The sequence below is a fragment of the Chrysemys picta genome, chromosome 1 (genome assembly GCF_011386835.1).
Source record: "Chrysemys picta bellii isolate R12L10 chromosome 1, ASM1138683v2, whole genome shotgun sequence".
Lineage (NCBI taxonomy): Eukaryota > Metazoa > Chordata > Testudines > Emydidae > Chrysemys > Chrysemys picta.
Genome location: NC_088791.1, coordinates 326,616,504 through 326,638,939, shown reverse-complemented (window position 1 = coordinate 326,638,939; position 22,436 = coordinate 326,616,504). Strand labels below are relative to the sequence as shown.

At 43.1% G+C, this 22,436-nt stretch overlaps 1 protein-coding gene across 1 annotated transcript in view; it reads right to left on the bottom strand.

Annotated features, from left to right (window-relative positions):
- Positions 1–11,951, bottom strand: part of CWC15 (CWC15 spliceosome associated protein homolog) — a 33,606-nt gene extending 21,655 nt beyond the window's left edge. Inside the window, exons 1-5 of the mRNA XM_005309163.3 lie at positions 11,384–11,951; positions 9,533–9,671; positions 7,042–7,154; positions 6,132–6,220; positions 5,021–5,131 (exon numbers count right to left, since the gene is read on the bottom strand). Coding sequence (XP_005309220.1) covers positions 5,021–5,131; positions 6,132–6,220; positions 7,042–7,154; positions 9,533–9,663 — 444 coding nt within the window. The 5' untranslated portion in view covers positions 9,664–9,671; positions 11,384–11,951. The remainder of the gene's footprint in view (positions 1–5,020; positions 5,132–6,131; positions 6,221–7,041; positions 7,155–9,532; positions 9,672–11,383) is intronic.
- Between the last annotated feature and the right edge of the window lie 10,485 nt (positions 11,952–22,436).

Genomic DNA, 22,436 nt, shown 5'->3' with positions numbered 1-22,436 from the left:
TCTCTATGCCATTATCTAAATCATTGATGAAGACATTGAACAGAACCGGACCCAGAACTGATCCCTGCGAGACCCCACTTGTTATGCCCTTCCAGCTTGACTGTGAACCACTGATAACTACTCTTTGGGAATGGTTTTCCAACCAGTTTTGCACCCACCTTATAATAGCTCCAGCTAGATTGCATTTCCCTAGTTTGTTTATGAGAAGGTCATGCGAGACAGTATCAAAAGCTTTACTAAAGTCAAGATATACCATGTCTACCACTTCCCCCCTATCCACAGGGCTTGTTACCCTGTCCAAGAAAGCTATTAGGTTGGTTTGACACAATTTGTTCTGGACAAATCCATGCTGACTGTTATTTATCATCTTATCTTCTAGACATACTTGCTGACAGGTATTTTGAAATAAATGACCAAAAATAATTGAAACTGGTATGATTATATTGTTATTTTGACAAATAAAATATGCAGAATTTTGCAGAATTTTAAAATATTCTGCGCAGAAATTTTAATTTTTTGGTGCAGAATTCCTCCAGGAGTCAATCATGCATGCAAGTAACTAACTACTCACATGTGTCATCACACTGAAGATAGTGGAATGACTCACATCCATGAAGTTTGCAGCATTGGACTACGGTTTGTAAAACATTTTGATAGTTTGGAAGATGTCAGGTACTCCTGACATGCAAAGTCCTTCACAACCATAATCATAAAATGTCAGCTCCCCTGAGGTAAGGAAATATCCTTTTACAGGTGGGAAATTGATGCAGCAGCTACCCTGTGCCCTCGAGATCAATGCTCATAAGAATAATCTTACTCCTGTGCAGAAGTGGTGGGCAGGTCAGTCACTTTTATGGAAGTGGCATCGTCCTCTTCTCAAGACACTTTGGAAGCAATCTCTGAGGTTGGGATCCACCTGGGGGGCAGGGGAGACTTGGTGAATTATGGCTGGGGAGTGGGCAGTCCTTCCATGTGTGGGGCCAGGGCTGGATGTAGGGAGTCAGTTGTCCACGCACAGGCCCCCCCAGTTTCCACCGGAGAGTACACTACAGCCTGGGGCTGAATTTCTCCTCATGAAGCTCACTTCCATAGCAGGAAACCCACTGTTTCAGTGGATGGCCTAGAGGGCAGCAGTGGCTCCAAATGCTGCCGGGAAGTGAGGGAATAAGCCAATGGGAGCTAAACCAGTGAAGAGGGCATGCAGCTAATTCGGGGTTGGAGAGGAAAGCAAACCCTCTCCATGAACCAATGTGGTAGGTGCAAAAACAAAGTTTTCACTCCCCTTTGTCCACTTCTTTTAGCAAAACAAGATGATCCATCCTAGAGATTTCTGGACTCCAAATCCCTTACTTCTGCTTCCTCTTAAATTAAAATGGCTACTTTATCTTTTCCTGATCTTTTGCAAGCTTTCCATTTAATCCATCCTAAGTGCCGAAGGATAGGAGAACACTTGGATGGGGAATGTGTTTTTTTGTTTTTAAATTTAGCAATCTACAGAGATGTTTATCTTTATTGTTGCCATCATAATGAAGCTCCTTAACTTGATCTCACTAACAGGCTTTCTGTGCCTCCAATGACAGTAAGAGGGTACCATATTTAAATTATCTCAATTTATATTATTTCGTAATATTCTGCAAATCATGTCTTTTATATACAATGTTGATTAGTATGGACTTAATTTTCAGGCTAGTGCTATAAAATTTTTTTTCAAAGTACTCTGAAGTCATCAATATTTACTTAAAAATGCTTTTATGCCTACATATATGATAATTTTCAGCCACTGTCTGAGAGACAGTAGCAAAGAACAGACATCTCCTTCCCACTAAAATATATAGCAAGTGTGTGATAACATGTATCACCAGATCCAATAATACTTACTTAGCATTTCTTCTTAGGAGGAAACACCGATTCATTTTAGGTCACTGTCTATACGTGAATTGTTACACACTGACTTATTCTCAAAAAGAGGATTACAGGGAGGATAAAGAATATTAACAGTTTAAAAAAAAAAGCCAGCAAAAGCCAGATGAATGTTGTGCTATATACTTCACAGCTTCAAGTGCCCTCTAGTGGAACATTAAATGTACCTTCAGAAATTTAATTCCCACACGCCCATATTTGTATATTTAATATAAATCTAGAAATACACTTCTATGCACAGCAATTCCAAACCATTACATTCCCAATGCAAAGCCATCTGTATATCAGTGTGAACAAACTAAACTATTTAATAGACAGAATTATAATTCAAACTTTCAGTCCAATTGAAATTATAAGTTTTCCTTGCAAGAAGAGCCTTTTCTAGGATCACAGAAACAGCAGTCTCTTCATACTACTGCGAAAACAGATACACTGAACTCACTGTGTTTAAATAAGTTTTAAAGCAGGACAATTCTGAGGTAAGGCTGCCAGTCTGTTAAATAAGTCCTGCTAGGCCAAGTTACTACTGCAGAGCATAGTTTCAGATTACGGGCTATCATTACATATGGTACATGCTGCAAATCCTAGGCACAGAGGTAAGAGAAAGACACTTTCAAGTACATTTTTAATTTTAAAAATGGACTAGTTTGGTAGGCTCAGCAGCAGGTATTTGGAATATCAATAGTAGAACCACAGCTCCAAATCTAACCAGGGCTGATTCACCCCTTCAACTTTCACGATAAAAGAAATTGGCCATTAGTATATTGTTTATATTGCCGCGGGCCTTATGAAATGCTCTGGTGGGCCATGTACAGCCAGTGGGCTGTAGGTTGAGCACCCCTACTGTAACATGCAAAGCTAGTTGAGTTAAAGCTTGGGGGGCAGCCTAGGCTTCAGCATGTGCAAAACTGGTCAAATTGAAGATTACAGTGCCTTGTTTATACCAGACCTTCAAAACGTAAAACATTCTAACACCACATCTTTAAATTCTGTTAAGCACAGAATTTGGGACACCATTCCAAACTTCTGGACAACCATGACCAATGGTACGCAACTGAAAGGTGGCATTGCACGAGCATAGGTAAAGTAGATGAGAGGCACCATAAACTAACAGATTTGCATTTCTTATTTCCCTGTTTATAATACCCTACATAAGCTTGAAAATAGTTTCCTGTGCTATCAACACTAGAGGCTAGAGTCTCAGCTGTATCCAGTGAGAAGAAAGGCCACAAAGGACTTTCTGGCAGGTCCCCAATTCTGGCTGATTCTAAACTGGCTGTGGCATAATAGGCTGTTCTAGAGTACCCCAGTGGACAATGACCCCCCCAGAGATATGTTTGGCAGCCAGAGATTACTGAACACATTGCATTCCAGTCATACCTCTTCCCCATCCCTTACACCAGGGGCTGATGATGAGGGTGGCATAGAAGCCAGCTATGCCAACTCTAAGTTCAAATGAAACTGCACTGAGTAGCCTTATAGAGTTGTATTGTATCCGGGTTGGTCCCATGGTACTAGAGAGAGAAGGTGGGTGAAGTAATATCTTTTATTGGACCAAGTTCTGTTACCTGAAATCTGTTATTTACAGCCAGGCACTAAGATACCATAGAATATGCTCTAAGGAGAAAGTCCGGGATCTAGACCTTAATACACTCAAAAGTGCCTTCACTAAACAAAGACACTTCACCAGAGAAGTAGATCACACAATGGAATGGGCCACCCAAACACCTCGAGAGAACCTGCTTCAAAACAGAAACACATCCCTTGTCACCTACCACCCCACACTGGGGTATCATCAAACAACCACCTCCATACTTGATGGGGACTCTCTCCTGAAGTAAATCTTTCCTGAACCCCCTCCTTTGGCCTTCAATTGACTACTCTCTCCAAGCTCAGCATCAGAAGCAACTCCCCACAGACCAGAATACACCAACCATGGGGTGGCCAACCTATGGCTCCGAAGCCACGTGCAGCTCTTCAGAAGTTAATATACGGCTCCTTGTATAGGCACCGACTCCGGGGCTGGAGCTACAGGCGCCAACTTTCCAATGTGCCAGGGGGTGCTCACTGCTCAACCCCTGACTCTGCCACAGGCCCTGCCCCCATTCCACCCCTTCCCGTCCCCTCCCCTAAGCCTGCCATGCCCTTGCTCCCTCCATCCCCCCTCCCCCCAGAGCCTCCTGCACGCCATGAAACAGCTGATTGGGAGGTCAGAAGGGCTGCCGGTGGGTGGGAGGTGCGGGGGGGGGGGAGGGGAGGGGCTGATGGGGGGTTGCTGACATATTACTGTGGCTCTTTGGCAATGTACATTGGTAAACTCTGGATCCTTCTCAGGCTCAGGTTGTCCACCCCTGCACCAACTCAAAGTGGAACCAGATCCTGCCAGAACAACAGATACAAAACCTGCAGACATCTCTCCACTACTACAATGATCAACATCCCCACAACACACCTTTCAAGATCCATGGGTCCTACACATGCCTATCACAACGTGATATACCTCATCCAGTGCACTAAATGCCCCAATAGCAACTATGTGGGTGAAACCAGACAATCACTATGCTATCAAATGAACTCACCCAGGAAAATAAGACAAAAACACCACATTGCCTGTGGGCGAACACTGTTCACAAAGCGATCACTCTATATCTGACCTATTTATTGGTCCAGGAAAAGATATTATCTCACTCACCTTGAGGGGCCTTAGTCAAATCTCCAGAAGTACTTATCAAACCCATAATATAGTTTGGCAAACTGGCAGTCTTTAGCCAAGAACCACTTGGCATAGGAACTGAAAGGTTGTTAAGGGATTAAGTACATTGGTTTGCACAGTACCCCATGCCATGCCTGGCTCTAACTGCCGACATTGGCACTTCCCTTTAATGGAGTACTAAGTTCCCCCCATAAAAAATTTTAAATAAGAAATTTATTCCTGGTAAATGTCCTTTTAAAGGGCTACTGCAGTATTAAAATGTACTTCTTACTTGTTTTTAATAGTTCTACACTCTATCACTTTCAGTGTGGATTCTAGTATATTGTGAACTGCATTTTTTTAAATTAATTTTCAAGCAAAGAGCCCATTTAACTGGTGAGATTTTACCTTTCGGGCCTGTTCTTCAGCTCTCTCTTTTTTGATTTTTTCTAGTTCAGCCAGAAGAGCTGCAGTATCGTCATCACTCTCTTCATCAAAATCCTCGTCTTCATCATCTTCCTAACAGGGGGAAATGGTGAGTTGGTTACTTCATTCCATTTCATAAAACCAGCTGTCTACTGTGAAAAGTATACATTTACTCTGGAAAAAGAAATTACACAGAACCAAATATTGTGCCCAAACGTTGTAAAACCAGGACTGCCTAAGACAGACTAGAATTTGCAAGAAGTGGATTCCTGAAGTGTTTTGGAGGTTGCAATGACAGCAAGTAATACAAATTATTCTTTTGTCCTCGAACATTAAAAGCAAGGCACAAATGGATGCATTTGTTCTTATCCAGACTATGTAATTCATTACTTGCATCCAATGGCTAGGCAGTTGGCATGCTGATACAATTATTGACTCCAAACAATCATTTCACTTGTACCTCAACCTCCCTCACTACTTGATTGATTTTAATTCATTAGTTGTCTCTAGTTGTATGCTAAAATTGTAAACTGTTTGGAGCAGGAACTGTCTCTTTGCTAAAGGAGTGCTAGGAGTGACTAGCACAAGATGGCCTTGAATGGAACTTCCAAATACTACTTAGAAGCAAAATTAATATTGTGCTATCGAATGTGCCACATGCACCCAGAACAGCACAAAATTTTAATACTGTTACAAAATAATGAGAGTAAGAGTGTGGAACATCAGCATCAGAAACTCTAGCTACCTAGGTTTTGATTAAATTTAAATCCACTTCATTCCCAATAACTTCCTCATTATCTACCACCCAGAGCCTTCTATTTTACCCCTCTCCATTAGCTTCCTAGCTACTGCCAGGGGTGTGTGAAAAGTGATTTCTTCAAACTGCTGTTAGGGTGTGAAAGCAGGGTCCTCTGAACAATTCTACATTCCACCAAACTCCAGATACAGTAACTTGTTAAAGAAAGAGACCAGATGTGCTGGAATGATTATCTGGAGGTCTGGTTCTTAACAGATCTGTGAATGCAGTATGTACCACTATTGAGTACCCTAAGGAAAAGCAAGAGATCTGAGGAGGAGAACTGAAAATACATACATCTGTGAGTGGATCATCTGCATCAAGGTTTGCTGCAGGAATCTGATCTAATCGAGGTTTCTTAGACACCGAAGAGGACGTGGTGTGCTCTGAGAAGTTAAAAAAGGAAAAAATGTATGAAAATGTATGAACATTTGTACAAGTTAATAAGATCGACAGTAAAGCAGAATCACCAAACTTCATCCTGCAACATCTAACTTCTGGAATCAAATGAGTTGATGTCTGAACTGACCTCCCCTGCAGAGACATCCCATGACAGTGGAACTGGCACCCCAAAAACTCAAGTGGTTCATTTTGTAGAGTTTCTTCATGTCATTATTTGAAGAGGAAAGGGAGCCAACTCCACAGATCCCAAGGAGACAGGAATCCTGAGTCTTGCATATGGGCTGCTTCTAAACATTGGCAGTCTGGACCTAATCAGGACAGCTTTTGCAGCCCATAGAGTTTGAATGTCCCCATTTTCTTACCATAAATGTTGTTTAAGTATCTAGATACATTTTAGATGATCCACACAATCAGTAGTGCCTACATTTTCACATACATCAGCACTACAGAACACAAAGAGTTATTTGAAATATTAATTTCAGAGGAATTCTCCATTATCCACTAACAATCTCACATATTTTGTAATGCATTATTTGTCTTGCCAAGGCTAAAAAAATCCACATAATGTGTTTCCTCCAAGCAGTACAAGAATAAAAGCTCCTTCAGTACTGTCATGAACTTACAACGTATTTGTAACAGTCATGTTTTAGTGGCTGGCCCATAAATGATACGTGTTTTACTATTAGTGACAAAGGTTCTCCTTTAGCTCAAGTAGGTTGTGGATTCTATTCCCATGATATCCTGACAGAAGTGCATGGATTCATTACAGGATGTAATTTTCTGTTTAGTAGAAGTTTCATTTCACCTCTTGCTGGTCTGTCTCTGTTCTTTTCTCTTACAGCAACTCGTTCTCTCTCCTCCAGTTCTCTTCTGAAGTCACGATTACGCACCTCCTCGGGGGCATCTTGAGTGGTCTGTCTAGAATAGGCAATGAGAAAAAAAAGTAAGAAAGGGAAGGTGAAGTAGACAGTTCCCAGTTTGTAGCATTTGCCCCCGTGGGCCTGAAAGTTCTGGAATGACAAACTAGTTACCAGAAGTCAGAATGATTCTGCAGAGCTATACAAGGAGGATGAAATACCACTCTAGGTGCATTCCCCTCATCCTTCAGTAACATTAAAACTTCATCCAGTTTCCAGTGGCTTCCAAATGGATTTTAAAGACATCACAGAATTTCTATAAAAATAGGGACTGACCCTATCCATTTCTCTTACGTACTTCTAAGACACCTAGTAGTGTATTATACAAGCATCACGTCCTAGCCAACATTCACCAGGACCTGACATTCTGGCCGACATTCTCTGACAGTTATAACATCCCAAGATCAAGACTAAAATGTGTTTTCAGTTAATCCCAGATAGATGTATCAGATGACTATAGTTTATCCTTGCAGAGAGATGGTTTATCCACCTGCAAATTAGATGATTCACTAACTTGTGTTCTAGAAGAACAAGCAAGTGGGAAGAGGGGGCAAATGGAATTAATAGCTTCAATAAAATATTACAGACACACTATGCATATTTAAGAGGTCTCAGCCAAGAGCAACAACACATTCATATTTGACACACATTAATGCAAGCGTTTTCCAGGCAGTGTTGAATTTGCTGTGGAAAACTTTAAAAGAACTAAAATGAATGAAGTGAGCAATAATTCATTTCACTCCTCTGTTCTGGAAATAAGTGTACACAGTGCCTGGACGAAACCCAGATTCAAGCAGCTATTAATATACTGTGTGCACAAGTCTGTTTTTATGGTGTAGTAATTTGCTCATTTTCTTACTGTATAAATAACAATCAGGAATTGCAGATCCCATAACTGAGTGGCTTGTGGCTGATACAACCACAAGAACCCCAAATACAACATATAATTCAAAACAGAACAAGGGAGACTAAAACATTGCAATAAGGTTCAAGGATGCAGTACTATTTAACAAAGCCATCCTTCAGATCAGCTGTAAAAGAACAGGGACATAATGAAGACACTATTAAAAAGCACCCAGAAGATTTGTTAAAATATTCAGCGTATGTGCTTATGCATGTATTTTCCCCACTGCTACTTCTCTGAGAAAGTGGAAAACCAGTATGACACATCCTACTTGTCTTCTATTTCAAGGGACAATATTAACTTTTAAAAAACATATTTGTCTGAAAATGTCTTCTATAATATTCTTACAAACACCTAAATTTTTAACTAAAAAGTAGAGAAACACCTCCATTTTTATACTGTGCTTTTGACAGCATTTTGCGTACAGTTTTGTTATATTTCCAGCATGCTTCATTTCCCACCTATATGAGTCTTGCACACAGCAAGAGAGATGGACAAAGCATTTCAAAATGTAATGAAGTGAGATTGAAATTTAATCTCTTAAAAAAAAAACAGTTAAAGGTAGTTGATATTACACTTGTCTAAGTTCCCCTGACCCATCACTGCACATTTTTGTTATTTTACAAATTGACACTCTTTAAATTTTGAGTTTCTATCTCAAACAGTATCCAAAACTTGCCATTTCTTCCTCCACAACATACTGAAGATCCAAACACTCCTCTGTCCTAACTGTAAACAGATCATGTCATGAATGAATTATTTCCCACACTGATTACTAAAACGTCCTCTTCTGTAGCCTATGTAACATCCATGTTGCTCACCCCCAACTCTTCCAAAACACAATTATAAAAATGATCTTTCTTGCCCAATGTGACTTAATTATTCCCCACCTTTGACTTTCTCCACAGGCTCCTTTTTGCCCAATGTGTCAACTTCAAACCTCTGTCCTGGCTTGTAAGGCCCTATAGAATCCCACCCCTATATACATCTCTTATTCCATCTTTTAGCATGCCTCCCATCAGCTTCTTTGCTCTGCAAATACCAGCCTTGATGATGATTATGATAATGATGAATGAGACATCATCTCCTCCTCCTCCCTCCTTCACATGACCCTGTATCTTTTCCCTTATGCACAGAATGCTCTGGTCAATACAGTTCACCCTTTTTCTTATTCAGGCTCCTTCTAAAGACGAATTTATGTTGTGGTGCCCATAAGAAACAAGTAAATACAATAAATATGAAAATACTATAATTACTTCAAAAACATCCTATTTTCAGTGTCTGCTCTTCAGACTGGAAACTCTTCTATCCTTCCATCACTGCAATGCCTTTATTTTGGGCCTGTATGGTGCTAAGTACATTATCAGTGTTTAACATGTAAATATTATCTGTGATATTTCTCTTTCAGTAGCAGTGCAAGTCTGAGAATAATTCACTGTACACCATGTTGTGCAAGAAAAGAAACTGGCCTTTACCTGTATTTAATTTTAGTATGAGAAGGAAGATCTCTGCTGGAATATTGTTTGGAGAGCTGACTTAAATCTCCTTCTCCTTTTCCTCTTCCTCCTCTTGCAGGTTCAAATGTTGGCCTAGCCGCTGTTGTCATCTTAATTACTTCAAGATCAAATGCAAAATATGGTAATTACCACTAGTCATAGTGAAAGACATTAACTGAAGAAGTACATTACTCATGGAATTATAGCAGCAACCACAGCTCTTGCTACAGTTAAAGAGTGTAAACTACAACTTGGCAAACAGTGCTGCATCCAAGACGCATTTTATTTAACTGAATAACTTATTCAGATTTTCATTAATCTGTCAGGAAGGGGAGGGGGAAAAGAAACACAGGACATGAGATTATTACATACATAGGAAGCTCCTTTCAAGAAGGACAAAGTACTATAAAAAGTCAATACATTTCCATTTTTTCCTTTTAAAAAATGAGTCAATATCACAAGTCAAATCACATATGCAAATTAATCTATAATTAATGTCTATAAATGGAATTAGTCAAAAGTTACTGTTTATCTCAAATGAAACACACTGATAACATATGAAAATCTTTGTTACTAGCTTTCTTTCATTTCTCTCAACACAAGGCTATCATCAATGGCATGAGCAAGCTCTCTATTCTACATTTCCTATTTTATAGATCTGCCTTTCTAGACCTTCCCATCTCATTTCAACTCTTATCCAAACATTCGTAAGAACATAAGAAAGGCCGTACCGGGTCAGACCAAAGGTTCATCTAGCCCAGTATCCTGTCTACCGACAGTGGCCAATGCCAGGTGCCCCAGAGGGAGTGAACCTAACAGGCAATGATCAAGTGATCAAAGAGAGACAATTCATAATCTCTCTATATACATTTGTACAAGCAGGAACATTACGCTTAAGTGTTTTCATAACGTGTGTCTAAAACTTTGTATGCATCACAGTCCTATCTTGATTTGTCCAACATGCCCTGGTGCATGTAAATATTAGTTTTTGAGCGCTGTATCTTCTTTCTCCCTGGAAGGCAGTACAGCCCAGTGGCTAGTGCAGTGGGACTAAGGAGGTCCGGCAGGCCTATTGGGTCACCTGAAGCAAGCCACTGCCTTTTTCTGTGCCTCACCTTCCCCATCACTAATATGTGGATAATGATACTGACCTCCTTGGTAAAGAGCTTAGATAGAAAATGTTATATCAGAGCTAGATTTTAGCAGTAACCCCACACCCTTCTATTGCACTTTATTTTAACCGTGGAATGGTGTTTAACCTCCACTTATGACACAGTATCAGAGGGGTAGCCGTGTTAGTCTGAATCTGTAAAAAGCAACAGAGGGTCCTGTGGCACCTTTGAGACTAACAGAAATATAGGGAGCATAAGCTTTCGTGGGTAAGAACCTCACTTCTTCAGATGCTTCTTCTTGCATCTGAAGAAGTGAGGTTCTTACCCACGAAAGCTTATGCTCCCTATACTTCTGTTAGTCTCAAAGGTGCCACAGGACCCTCTGTTGCTTTTTACTTATGACACAGTCCGCATGAAAAGAACTGTGTAAAATGTCATCATTGAAGCTAAAGTCTCCACTAAAGGCATAACCCTTCCCTGCCCCCCCTCCTCCTCCTCCTCCACCGCTCCCCCAAATCAACCCCCGCCCCTTCCTCTCCAGCACCCCTCGCCCTCTTCCGTTAATGACACCCCCCACTCCGCCACACAGCCCCCGTCAGCAGAGCCCCTACACGGACCCCCTCCCCCAGAGCCGCCCCCCAACATGGCTCCCCCCATCTGTGACATGCCCCCTCTCCCGGCCCCTTGCCCTCAGGAGCACCCAGACGTCAGGACTTACCTTAGACACAGCGGGTCCCCCCGCGCCACCGCCCCGCCCCGCTCCGCTCCGCTCCCAGGCCAGCTACGCGCGCGCGGCCAGCCCCTAGGCCATAACTCCTCCGCCTTCCCAGAGGCCACCGCGTGCAAACCATAGACACGCCGCAACGCACGGACCGGCTCGGGGAAGCACCATAGAGAGGGCAGAAGAGGCGGAGCTTACTCCTTCTCTGCGAGGGAGTCACGTTACGTGACTGCGCGAGCGCTGCTCCGCCATGATGGTTACCGAGGCGGAAGTTCCCTCGCTCTGCGCCGGGAGTAGGTGCTGGGGTTCCATTGTCGCCCGCAGCCCTGTACCTAGCTGACGATGGTGGCGGCGGCTTCTCCCCCCTCCGGGCCGCAGAGAGTCTGAGGCCCCAGCCCAAGAGGGGGCAGGGTCCGTGAATGGGCACAGGGAGCGGGGAGCCGGGCGCCCAGCCCGTCGCGGGTAAAATGTGGCCCCACCGCTGAAGAAGCCGGAGATCGAGCCCCGCCTCGTCCTGTCTCCCCTGCGGCCGGTGCTTTTCCCGGGGGCTTGTCTGGCTTAGCTTGGGGCGGCGCCGGTAACTTCGTGCCCTGACGCTCAGCCCCTCAGAGCCCCCCCACCCCCCAGCCACAATACAGATAGAAAATGGCGACACGTGAAAACAAAATAAGGCACCAAAAAAAGGGGGAGACATAATTTGAATATTTTTTAATTTAACAAATGTTTTTCACATCTCTTATTTGCTAATATTTGCAGCGCTCAGCTGAGAGAGTGTCACGGTTCGGTCCGATAGGGAGGCGCATACAAATAAGTTGCGAAAATTATCAAATGCCAAAAGATTAACAAGTGTCTAAATTTGAGGCCCACTTTGAGCTTGAGGGTAGGGTGACCAGACAGCAAATGTGAAAAATCGGGACAAGGGTGGGGGGTAATAGGAGCCTATATAAGAAAAAGTCCCAAAAATTGGGACTGTCCCTATAAAATCGAGTATCAGAGGGGTAGCCGTGTTAGTCTGAATCTGTAAAAAGAAACAGAGGGTCCTGTGGCACCTTTGAGACTAACAGAAGTATAGGGAGCATAAGCTTTCTGGTCACCCTACTTGAAGCCCAGGCCCTCCTGCTCCCCCATTGGCCCTGCGACAGTTACTGCGGCAGAAACGTTCCCACGGCCCCCCTCCTACCAGCCTGCTGTTAATGGCATCATCCACCAGGGGGTCCCCAGAGCTAGTGTGCCAGACTGAGCCACAGTAACCAGATCATTGTGGCCAGGTAGCAAAGTTTATATGATCTAAGGCCCAATGCTGGACGAGATTAATGCCTCTGGCCGGGTCCGTCTGAAGTATTTCTGAGCACTCGGCCCTGGTGCTTAATGCCTGGGAGATTCTCATTGTCATCGCTCAGGGCTGAACTGTTCAGGAGCGGTGGCAGGGCATTGTCACCCGAGCACTCCATCTGTGGAATTTGCTTCTTTTGATGCTCTTCCCACGCCGAAGTCTAGTGATCCCCAGGGTCTGGTGTAAGATACATTTACTTGATGTGAGTTGTAATGGCTTTGTGTGTGTGTGTCTTTTAATTCCTGGGAAAATGACAGCCCACTTCCTGTCATTTGTGAAGACATCAGAAGAGGGTCTTCAATGCTCCCTAGTGGAAGCTTCCCAGAGTTTTATATAATATATTTTAAACAAATTGTTATAAGTGTCTAGTTGCTACAGGCACCCAGTAAATTAAATAACAACTATTAAGTACATTTCCAAGAGTTAGATCTGTAAATAAATATGCATATTTTTGCAATCAGCCCAATTCTACTCCCTGTGAAATCAATAAGGGTTTTGCCATTGATTTCAATATGAGCAGGATTATGCTGATAGATCAAAGTATTAGTGCATCCAGTTTTGATCTGAAGACATCAAGAGCTGGAGAAACCATCACTTCCCTTTGTAGCTTGTTCTAGAGGTTGGAATTAAATGCCATGCAGTCCCCTGTAAAGGGGTGACTGTTAGGTGAGATCTTAAAAATGGATGTTGCCCCAGCTCTGAATGGCAATTAAAGAGTTTAGTATAAAATAAGGGTTTGCCTGGTTTCTTTGGTCAAAAATTATCCCACACAACATGAGGATGCTGTGTGGTAGTTAGCTGGTGTCCTTCACCCCAGCTGTGTCTGCATTTTAGTAGTGGTGTGTGTGTGTAGCTGCTAAAGTGTTTTGGGTTCAAAGTTACTAACCAATGTTCAGTGGGTTGCGGCTCAAGTGAGCTTTATTGTGTGGTTCGGAGATTGATTTTTGGTTGGGGAGGTGAGACAAACGGGTTATTGAGTAGGAGGTTAGGTAACTGGCAGGCCTTAGTGGCACTTTCACAGCCTTCACTTTAGTGATATCAGAATACATTCTCCGTAGCTGATCAATGGATTTTCTACCTTATTGAATCTCACACCTGTATGGATCTGCCCTGGCACCTTGAGGAACCCTTAGGGCCCCAATCTACCAGCTCCACACAGGGCAGATATCCCATACGGACGGCCCATTATCTGAGGGAGTTGTGGAGATATTGGTTCCTTTAAAAAAAAAAAAAAGGACGAACTAATGCTAGATAGAGGAAAGGCAGTTGGGTACAAGCTGCAAAGAAGGGGGGACAAAGAAATAGATACAATAAATGATATAAAAGTAATAAGTGAATCCAGGGTCACTTTTCCCAGAGGAGACAAGGGAGATGGTTAAGGAGTACTTGGGATTGTAGTTGGATAGGGAATTTTAAAAAGGCAAATTTAATTTTTTTAACAATTTAGAAGAATCAAGATTTTATCTTTGTATACGGCATTGGTGAGACTGATACTGGCATACCATGTCGAGGGCTGGTATGTTCATTTTTAAAAGGATGCTGAAAAACTGGAGAGGGTACAGAAAAGAACCACAGAAATGATTTGAGGGTTGGAAAAAGTGCTTACACTGAGAAACTGAAGGTGCTCCATCTATTTATCTTATCAAAAAGAAGATTGAGAGGTGACTTGATTATGGTATGTAAGTATTTTCCAGGTGGGTATTAAAGGACTCTTTAACCTAACAGAGAACAGCATAACACGAACCAATGGCTGGAAGTTAAAGCCACACAAACACCCACCATGGATGGTCTAAGCATACTTAATCCTTCAGTGTGTATGGGGATGGACTAGATGACCTCTTGAAGTCTGTTCCAGCCCTACATTTCTGTGATTGTATTTCAGTTTTGGGGGTGGAGTCACAAAACAATAGGAGGAGAAGGAGATGGTGCCCTTGATATAACTTTTAGCCCAGTGGTTAGTGCACTCATCTGGGAGACCCAGGTTCAGTTCCCCCCATGCCTGATAGGGAGAAGGGATTTAAACTTAGATGTCCCACATTACATGAGAGCACCCCTCGCCACTGAGATAATCTGGTGTGAGTTTCAGTCTCTGCTCTTGAAGTTGTTCCACTTTTTATAAATAAATTAAATAGTCATTGGAGCAGGGATTGAATTTGGGGACTCACACATCTCAGGTGAGTGCCCTAATCCAGGGGTTCTCAGCCTTGACAGACTACTGCACCCCTTTCAGGAGGCTGATTTGTCTTGCGTACCCCCAGTTTCATCTCACTTAAAAAGTACTTGCTTACAAAGTCAGACATAAAAATACAAAATGCCACAGCACACTAGTACTGACAAATTGCTTCCTTTCTCATTTTTACCGTATAATTATAAAATAAATTGTGATCCCTCCACCCCACCCCCAGGTTGAGAAACACTGATATAGCCTATAAAGTAGTATAAACAAGTCATTGTGTGAAATTTTAGTTTGCACTGTCTTCATTAGGGCTTTTCATGTAGCCTGTTGTAAAACTAAGCAAATATCTAGATGGGTTGACGTACCCCTGGGAAGACCTCTGTGTACCCCCGGGGTACATGTACCCCTGGTTGAGAACCACTGTCCTAATGCCCCTGGACTGCAGAGTCATTCTCACTCATTCCCTGGCCCAGTAACAATTCACAGTGGCAATTCATAGCCATTCATAATGATAATGTATGGTCTTTTTATTATTATTATTTTATTTATTATTTGGAATTGCCGGTGCACTGAAAAATCCATTATTTGCCCAGCTCTAGATTTTAGAGAATGGTGGCTTGGTGCACAGGTTCAGAAAGCTCAGAATCAAAAATGTAACCTTAGAAGAAGTTGGCGGGAAGTTACTGTTTCCTTGATTTAAAAAAAAAAAAAATAAGGATGACTGGTAAGGCACTGACTCAGCCTCTGAGTCCGCTTTACCCTGTTTGTCTGTATTAAGTACTGTGACATCTTTCACTGCTGGTTCTCGGCCACACCCACTGTGCCCCCATTGTGCAGTAAGCCTTTTGGTGCTGCACAAGACTGACACCATCTATTAACCCTTTCATTGCTGGGGTCCACTGCGCTGCCGCTGTCCGTTAACCCTTTCGCTCCTGCAAATACCAAGAGTGTTACTCAGTACTCTAGTAGTTAATGACCCATGGAAACCAAAACCAAGATTCAGTTATTCCAGAGTGCTGGGAGGGGGGACTGGCAATTGACTGGAAAACTCTCCCAAAAAAGTACATAGGAGAAATCTCGTGCTCTATCTCTGAAGCATGAGACAAAGACAGCAAACCTTTCAGTACTTGACTGATGGAGCATTGGGTACTGAAGTGGGAAAGATTAAAACAGCTGTCAACTTGCCAATCGAAACATTGTTTGAGGTGTTGTTGTATCTGTGTGAGTCCCAGGATATGAGCGAGACAACAGAAATTGGTCCAATAAAAGATATCACCTCACCTACTTTGTCACCCCCAACAGAAACATTTCTAGTTAAACAGTCCCATACATCAGCATGTAAACTGCAGGGTCAGGAAGGATTTCTCTTCTGCATCACAATTAGGGCCTAATCCTGTAATTCACCTGCACATAAATCCCATTGCAAGGTTTGAAAACAATACAGGCAAATCATTTAACTCAATAGGAGTCCCCTGCAAGGAGGATTTACATGATTTGGTCCCCTTGTCTAGGTGCATGGTTACCTTTCTGTATTGGCCACTTGCTAAATGCCAAACGTGCTGGAGCAATGTTCTAATTTGATACGATAGCACATGGTATCCCATGTCATATTGGCATTTCCCGGTAGACACAGGATTTGAACTTGTATTTTGTTTATTTCCTGATTTTTCCTCTGGCTGCTTAATTCAACCACACATGCAGCTTGCTGTCAAGATCTTAGTGAAGCTCACATACAAGACACGTCACCCGAAAGGAATTTAGCTGTGTAGGGTGGGAGGATTCTGGAAAAGCAAGCTGACATTTTGAAACACGGTGGGCTCACTTCCTACCTTGCCTGATCGTTTAGGAGACAACCTGATCCCAATACAGACTCTCGTTTCTACAGGATCAAATGTTTTTCTGTGCTTAGACCAAAGCAGGTAATTGTAGTTACACAATATTTACACACAGTCTAGTGATTGTACCTGAGCTGTGTCTACACTTGCATCCATCTTTAGGCAAACTATTCCACTGTCTTAACCCACCAGCCAAACATTTCTACTAAGAGCTAAGCTACATTTATCCCTTTGTAAATGTTAGCCGGAAACGACTCATCCGTGGCTCCCCACCTGACATAGAGAAGTTCCAGTAGCACAGTGCCCCCAGTATCACACTGGGGAATTGGCTTTATATTGCCTGATCAGAAGGAAAAGCAAATCACCAACACACCACTTCCTACCTTGTCTTTCTATCTTTTCTATATATATTTCAAGCAAAGGAGACCAGCACAGCATTTCACTGATGGTCCTGCCAAAGCAATGTGAAGGGGCAATGGATGGTCTTTTTTTCTGTAAAAGATTCCCATGTATCAGAATGGAATTATCCATTTTAGCAAGCAATGGTATTGCACTGGAAACTCATATCCATGTTGTTCCTAATAATTACACACATTTCTTTTTTTAATCGCTGCTTTCTAGTTATCTTACTTTAATCTCTGAGCTACATGCAGTTCTTTCCTGAGTGTATTATAGTACAAACCTCTTTTGCCTGTCCATGGGTAAATTTTCCATCACTTGGAGAGTTTAAATCTAGATTTGATGGCTTTCTAAAAGCTATTCTGTAGCTCAGACAGAAGTAATGGGCTTCATGCAGCAATTACTGAGCAGAATTCTATGCCCTGTGTTATGCAGGAACTCAGACAATGATTATAATGGTCCCTTCTGGCCTTAAAATCTATGAACTCCAGAGATCTAAGTGACATCCAGATCCTCCAGATAAATGTGGTTTTGGCTATTGGCGTAATTACTGAGAAAACATTTCTCCTGGATCCCTACTTCATAGCACAGAGAAGGGTTTCCAAGGAGGGAAAGAGATTTAAATCCCAATCTAATCAGCATTGAAGCCTGTGCCCTTCCCTTTTTAGCAGCATCTGGGTGCAGCCATCTCTGAACTCATTAAAAACAAGCTAAGCTACAGGTCCAGTCCTGCTTCTACTGAAGTTATTAAGAGATTTGCTACCAACTCCCATGGGAATAGGATCAGGCCTTAAATTGTATCATAGTTTGCGTGTTCCAGGGTTTCTAGCCAATAGGACCAAACCATGTGTTCCCTCTTGGTTTGAGAATAATTAACTCTTTAGTTACTGAATTAACACACAGTCCAAAGCATTTATCTAATAGTGGGTGCGATTACGTATTTGTAATAGTCTTAAACACTTGGCATTGTCTGCATGCAGACAAATGGGCAGAATCCAGTTTACTACAATTCAAATTTTTAAAATGGACTGTTACTTGGAAAACAATGGTATCTTGGTGCGTAACTGGGTTAGATACTTAATTGGGTTGATTTTTGATTGATTGGTTCTTGATTATCACTTTTCAGGTTGGGAAGAAATTGTCCCCCACAGCACACTGGGGTGTGTATGCGATGTTTCCCACGGGGGACCCAGGGTGTGAGGCACCTTGCTACCACCTGCCCTTAGCATGTGGAAGCCTTGTCTGTGCCTTCAGTGGGTTAACTCCCCAACTCCACTTCTCATGGGCAACACAAGCACCCCTACACAGGCCCTGCTGTGTCTTGTCAGGGATTGGCATGCTCCAAATCCTCTGAGCATCTCTGTGGAATTTCTAGCCCCTGGTCCACTGACACTCACAGTATTCACAGATTGGCTGTTTCAAAAGAATCAGTGCACCCCAGCTTAGCCACATCACCACTCTGCTTAACACATAGCACTTAGATATGTTTATAGTGAAACCAAGTAACAGTATGGAGATTCAAGTGATAGCAAGTGACAGTATCGGAACAAATGGTTACATATTAAACAAAATCATAACAAGAAGAACAGGAGGACTTGTGGCACCTTAGAGACTAACAAATTTATTAGAGCATAAGCTTTCGTGGACTACAGCCCACTTCTTCGGATGCATATAGAATGGAACATATATTGAGGAGATATATATACACACATACAGAGAGCATAAATAGGTGGGAGTTGTCTTACCACCTCTGAGAGGCCAATTAATTAAGAGAAAAAAAACTTTTGAAGTGATAATCAAGCTAGCCGAGTACAGACAGACAGTTAGATAACAAGTGTGAGAGATTCAATGTTTGTAATGGCTCAACCATTCCCAGTCCTTATTTAAACCGGAGTTGATTGTGTCTAGTTTGCATATCAATTCTAGCTCAGCAGTTTCTCGTTGGAGTCTGTTTTTGAAGTTTTTCTGTTGTAATATAGCCACCCGCAGGTCTGTCACTGAATGACCAGACAGGTTAAAGTGTTCTCCCACTGGTTTTTGAGTATTTTGATTCCTGATGTCAGATTTGTGTCCATTAATTCTTTTGCGTAGAGACTGTCCGGTTTGGCCAATGTACATGGCAGAGGGGCATTGCTGGCACATGATGGCATATATCACATTGGTAGATGTGCAGGTGAACGAGCCCCTGATGGTATGGCTGATGTGATTAGGTCCTATGATGATGTCACTGGAATAGATATGTGCTAGAATTGATATGCAAACTAGACACAATCAACTCCGGTTTAAATAAGGACTGGGAATGGTTGAGCCATTACAAACATTGAATCTCTCACATTTGTTATCTAACTGTCTGTCTGTACTCGGCTAGCTTGATTATCACTTCAAAAGTTTTTTTTCTCTTAATTAATTGGCCTCTCAGAGGTGGTAAGACAACTCCCACCTATTTATGCTCTCTGTATGTGTGTATATATATCTCCTCAATATATGTTCCATTCTATATGCATCCGAAGAAGTGGGCTGTAGTCCACGAAAGCTTATGCTCTAATAAATTTGTTAGTCTCTAAGGTGCCACAAGTCCTCCTGTTCTTCTTTTTGCGGATACAGACTAACACGGCTGCTACTCCAAAAATCATAACACACATTCCAGAACCTAGACTTAACTAGATATTGTCATGTCCTATAGAGCAATGCTCAGCCAAAGTCCTTCAAGCATTGTACAGCTAGGTTTGGCTGTGGGCCTCTGTTCATAAGATAAATACATGGCTAGCTTGCCTCCTCAGTGAAGGATCCAGGGTGTGCCTCTCCATCCCCAGTTATACCCCAACAATCCACTGACTTTAGTCCTACCAGGATCCCATCCTGCTCTTTATTTCTTCTTGTAAATTTCCTCTCTTGGAGATTTTGCAATTTCTTGATTAGCATTTGGCTCAGTGTGTCCACAGCCATCCATAATGGGACATTCAATGCCCAGTGCACACAAGACCAGAGAGATAAGTGTCTGTTACTCCTGCTTGAAAGGAACCTGTCTGAGACATGTCACCCTCTGGTTACCTGCTTTTAAGAACATAATTTTCAGTAAAAACAAATATCATCCAGACATACATTTCACAGTGATTATGATGATCAGTGGGCTACTGTAGAGACCTCACATGCCACCCTTTAGTGAATTATTCATATATCTGATCCAGGGGATCCCTGTAAAACTCTAGGCATCTCCTGTGCCCTCTGCCAGTTGACACCAAGAGGTTCCTGGGTCACAGTGGGGCATCACTTTCCTTCAGAGCACTGAGCAGGGGCAAGAAAGATTTGGATGCGCCTCCATGGGCGAACCAAGATTTGCAAAGGTCATTTCCTTCCATCTTCCCCTCATTTCTTCAGTTGAGGTGCAAGCAGATTTTGCTGGGCTAGGAGTTGAGACATATAGTTGTTTTACCTGATTATGCCCTCATTTAGTTAGGGATCTAGGCTTTGCCATGTGGCTCACTTCTCTTTTAGGCCTTGGCTACACTTGCAGATGTACAGCGCTGTGATTTAAACCTGACTTTGTGCAGCTGAGTAGGGAAAGCGCTGCAATCTGTCCACACTGACAGCTGCCCAGCGCACTGTCGTGGCCACATTTGCGGCAATTGCAGTGCATTATGGGCAGCTATCCCACAGAGCACCTTTTCCCATTCTGGCGCCGTGAGTTGTGGGAAGGGGGCGTGGGTGCGGGGCATTCTGGGTCCTGTCCCACGCCCCGTGATGCATCGCTTCGCATCCCAGAAATCCCTTTGTTTCCATTCACCTTTGGCGCCATCTTTCAAAGGTTTCTGTGCAGTGCAATCTGTCTGTGGGAAATGGAGCCCGAACTGCTGAGGCGTATGCTGACTTATCTCGCCAGCACGTCACGTTTGGTTGTCGAACTATTCCTTAAGATCCAAAGTGACAGTGAGAGTGAGGAGTCCGACGATGCTATCGAGCCGCGAAATGCGTACGACATGAAATTGCTTGTGGCATTCACGGACATGCTCAGCACCATGGAACGCTGCTTTTGGGCTCAGGAAACAAGCACCGAGTGGTGGGATCACATCGTCATGGAAGTCTGGGATGACGAGCAGTGGCTGCAGAACTTTTGGATGAGAAAAGCCACTTTCATGGGACTGTGTGAGGAGCTCACTCCCACCCTGCGGCGCAAGGACACGAGATTGAGAGCTGCCCTGCCAGTGGAGAAGCGGGCGGCTATTGCAATCCGGAAGCTGGCAACTCCAGACAGCTACCAGTCGGTCGCAAACCAGTTTGGAGTGGGAAAGTCGACCGTTGGAATCGTGTTGAGGCAAGTTTGCAAGGCCATTAATCGCATCCTACTCAGAAGAACTGTGACTCTGGGTAACATGCAGGAAATAGTGGATGGCTTTGCACAAATGGGGTTCCCTAACTGTGGAGGGGCGATAGATGGGACGCACATTCCTATTCTGGCACCACCCCACCTAGGATCCAAGTACATTAATCGGAAGGGGTATTTCTCTATGGTTCTCCAGGCGCTTGTGGATCACCGTGGGCATTTCATTGACATTAACACAGGCTGGCCCGGAAAGGTGCATGACGCACGCATCTTTCGGAACACTTGGCTGTTCAGGAAGATGCAGGCCGAGACTTTTTTCCCAGAGCGGAAAATCACGGTAGGGGAAGTTGAAATGCCCATTGTGATCCTTGGAGATCCCGCTTACCCGTTAATGCCATGGCTCATGAAACCCTACACAGGGAACCTTGACAGCAGCAAGGAACGGTTCAACTACAGGCTGAGCCGGTGCCGAATGACTGTGGAGTGTGCCTTTGGCTGTTTAAAGGGCCGCTGACGATCTCTGTATGGGAAGCTGGACTTGGCCGAAAACAGCATCCCCGCGGTTATATCTGCGTGCTGTGCCCTCCATAATATTTGTGAAGGGAAGGGTGAAAGCTTCACTCAGGCATGGACCTCTGAGGTTCAACACCTGGAGGCTGAATTTGCACAGCCAGAGAGCAGGGCTATTACAGGGGCCCAGCGCGGGGCTGCAACGATTAGGGAGCCTTGAGGGAGCAATTTGAGGCTGAAAACCAGCAGTGATATCTGGTGCCCTGCATGGGAGTGAAGTACAGTAGTTCCAATCTTTAGGAATCAGTGTTTGCTAAGCAGACAAGGAGACTTGCAGTGCCTGTTTATTTCCTGGGCTAAGGAGTCTTTTACTATATGCAATAATAAAGAATGTTTTCAAAGCCAAAAAATCCATTTATTCCAAAGAAAAAAAATTATTTATTGAAAAGAAACAAGGGGGTGGAGTGGGGAACAGT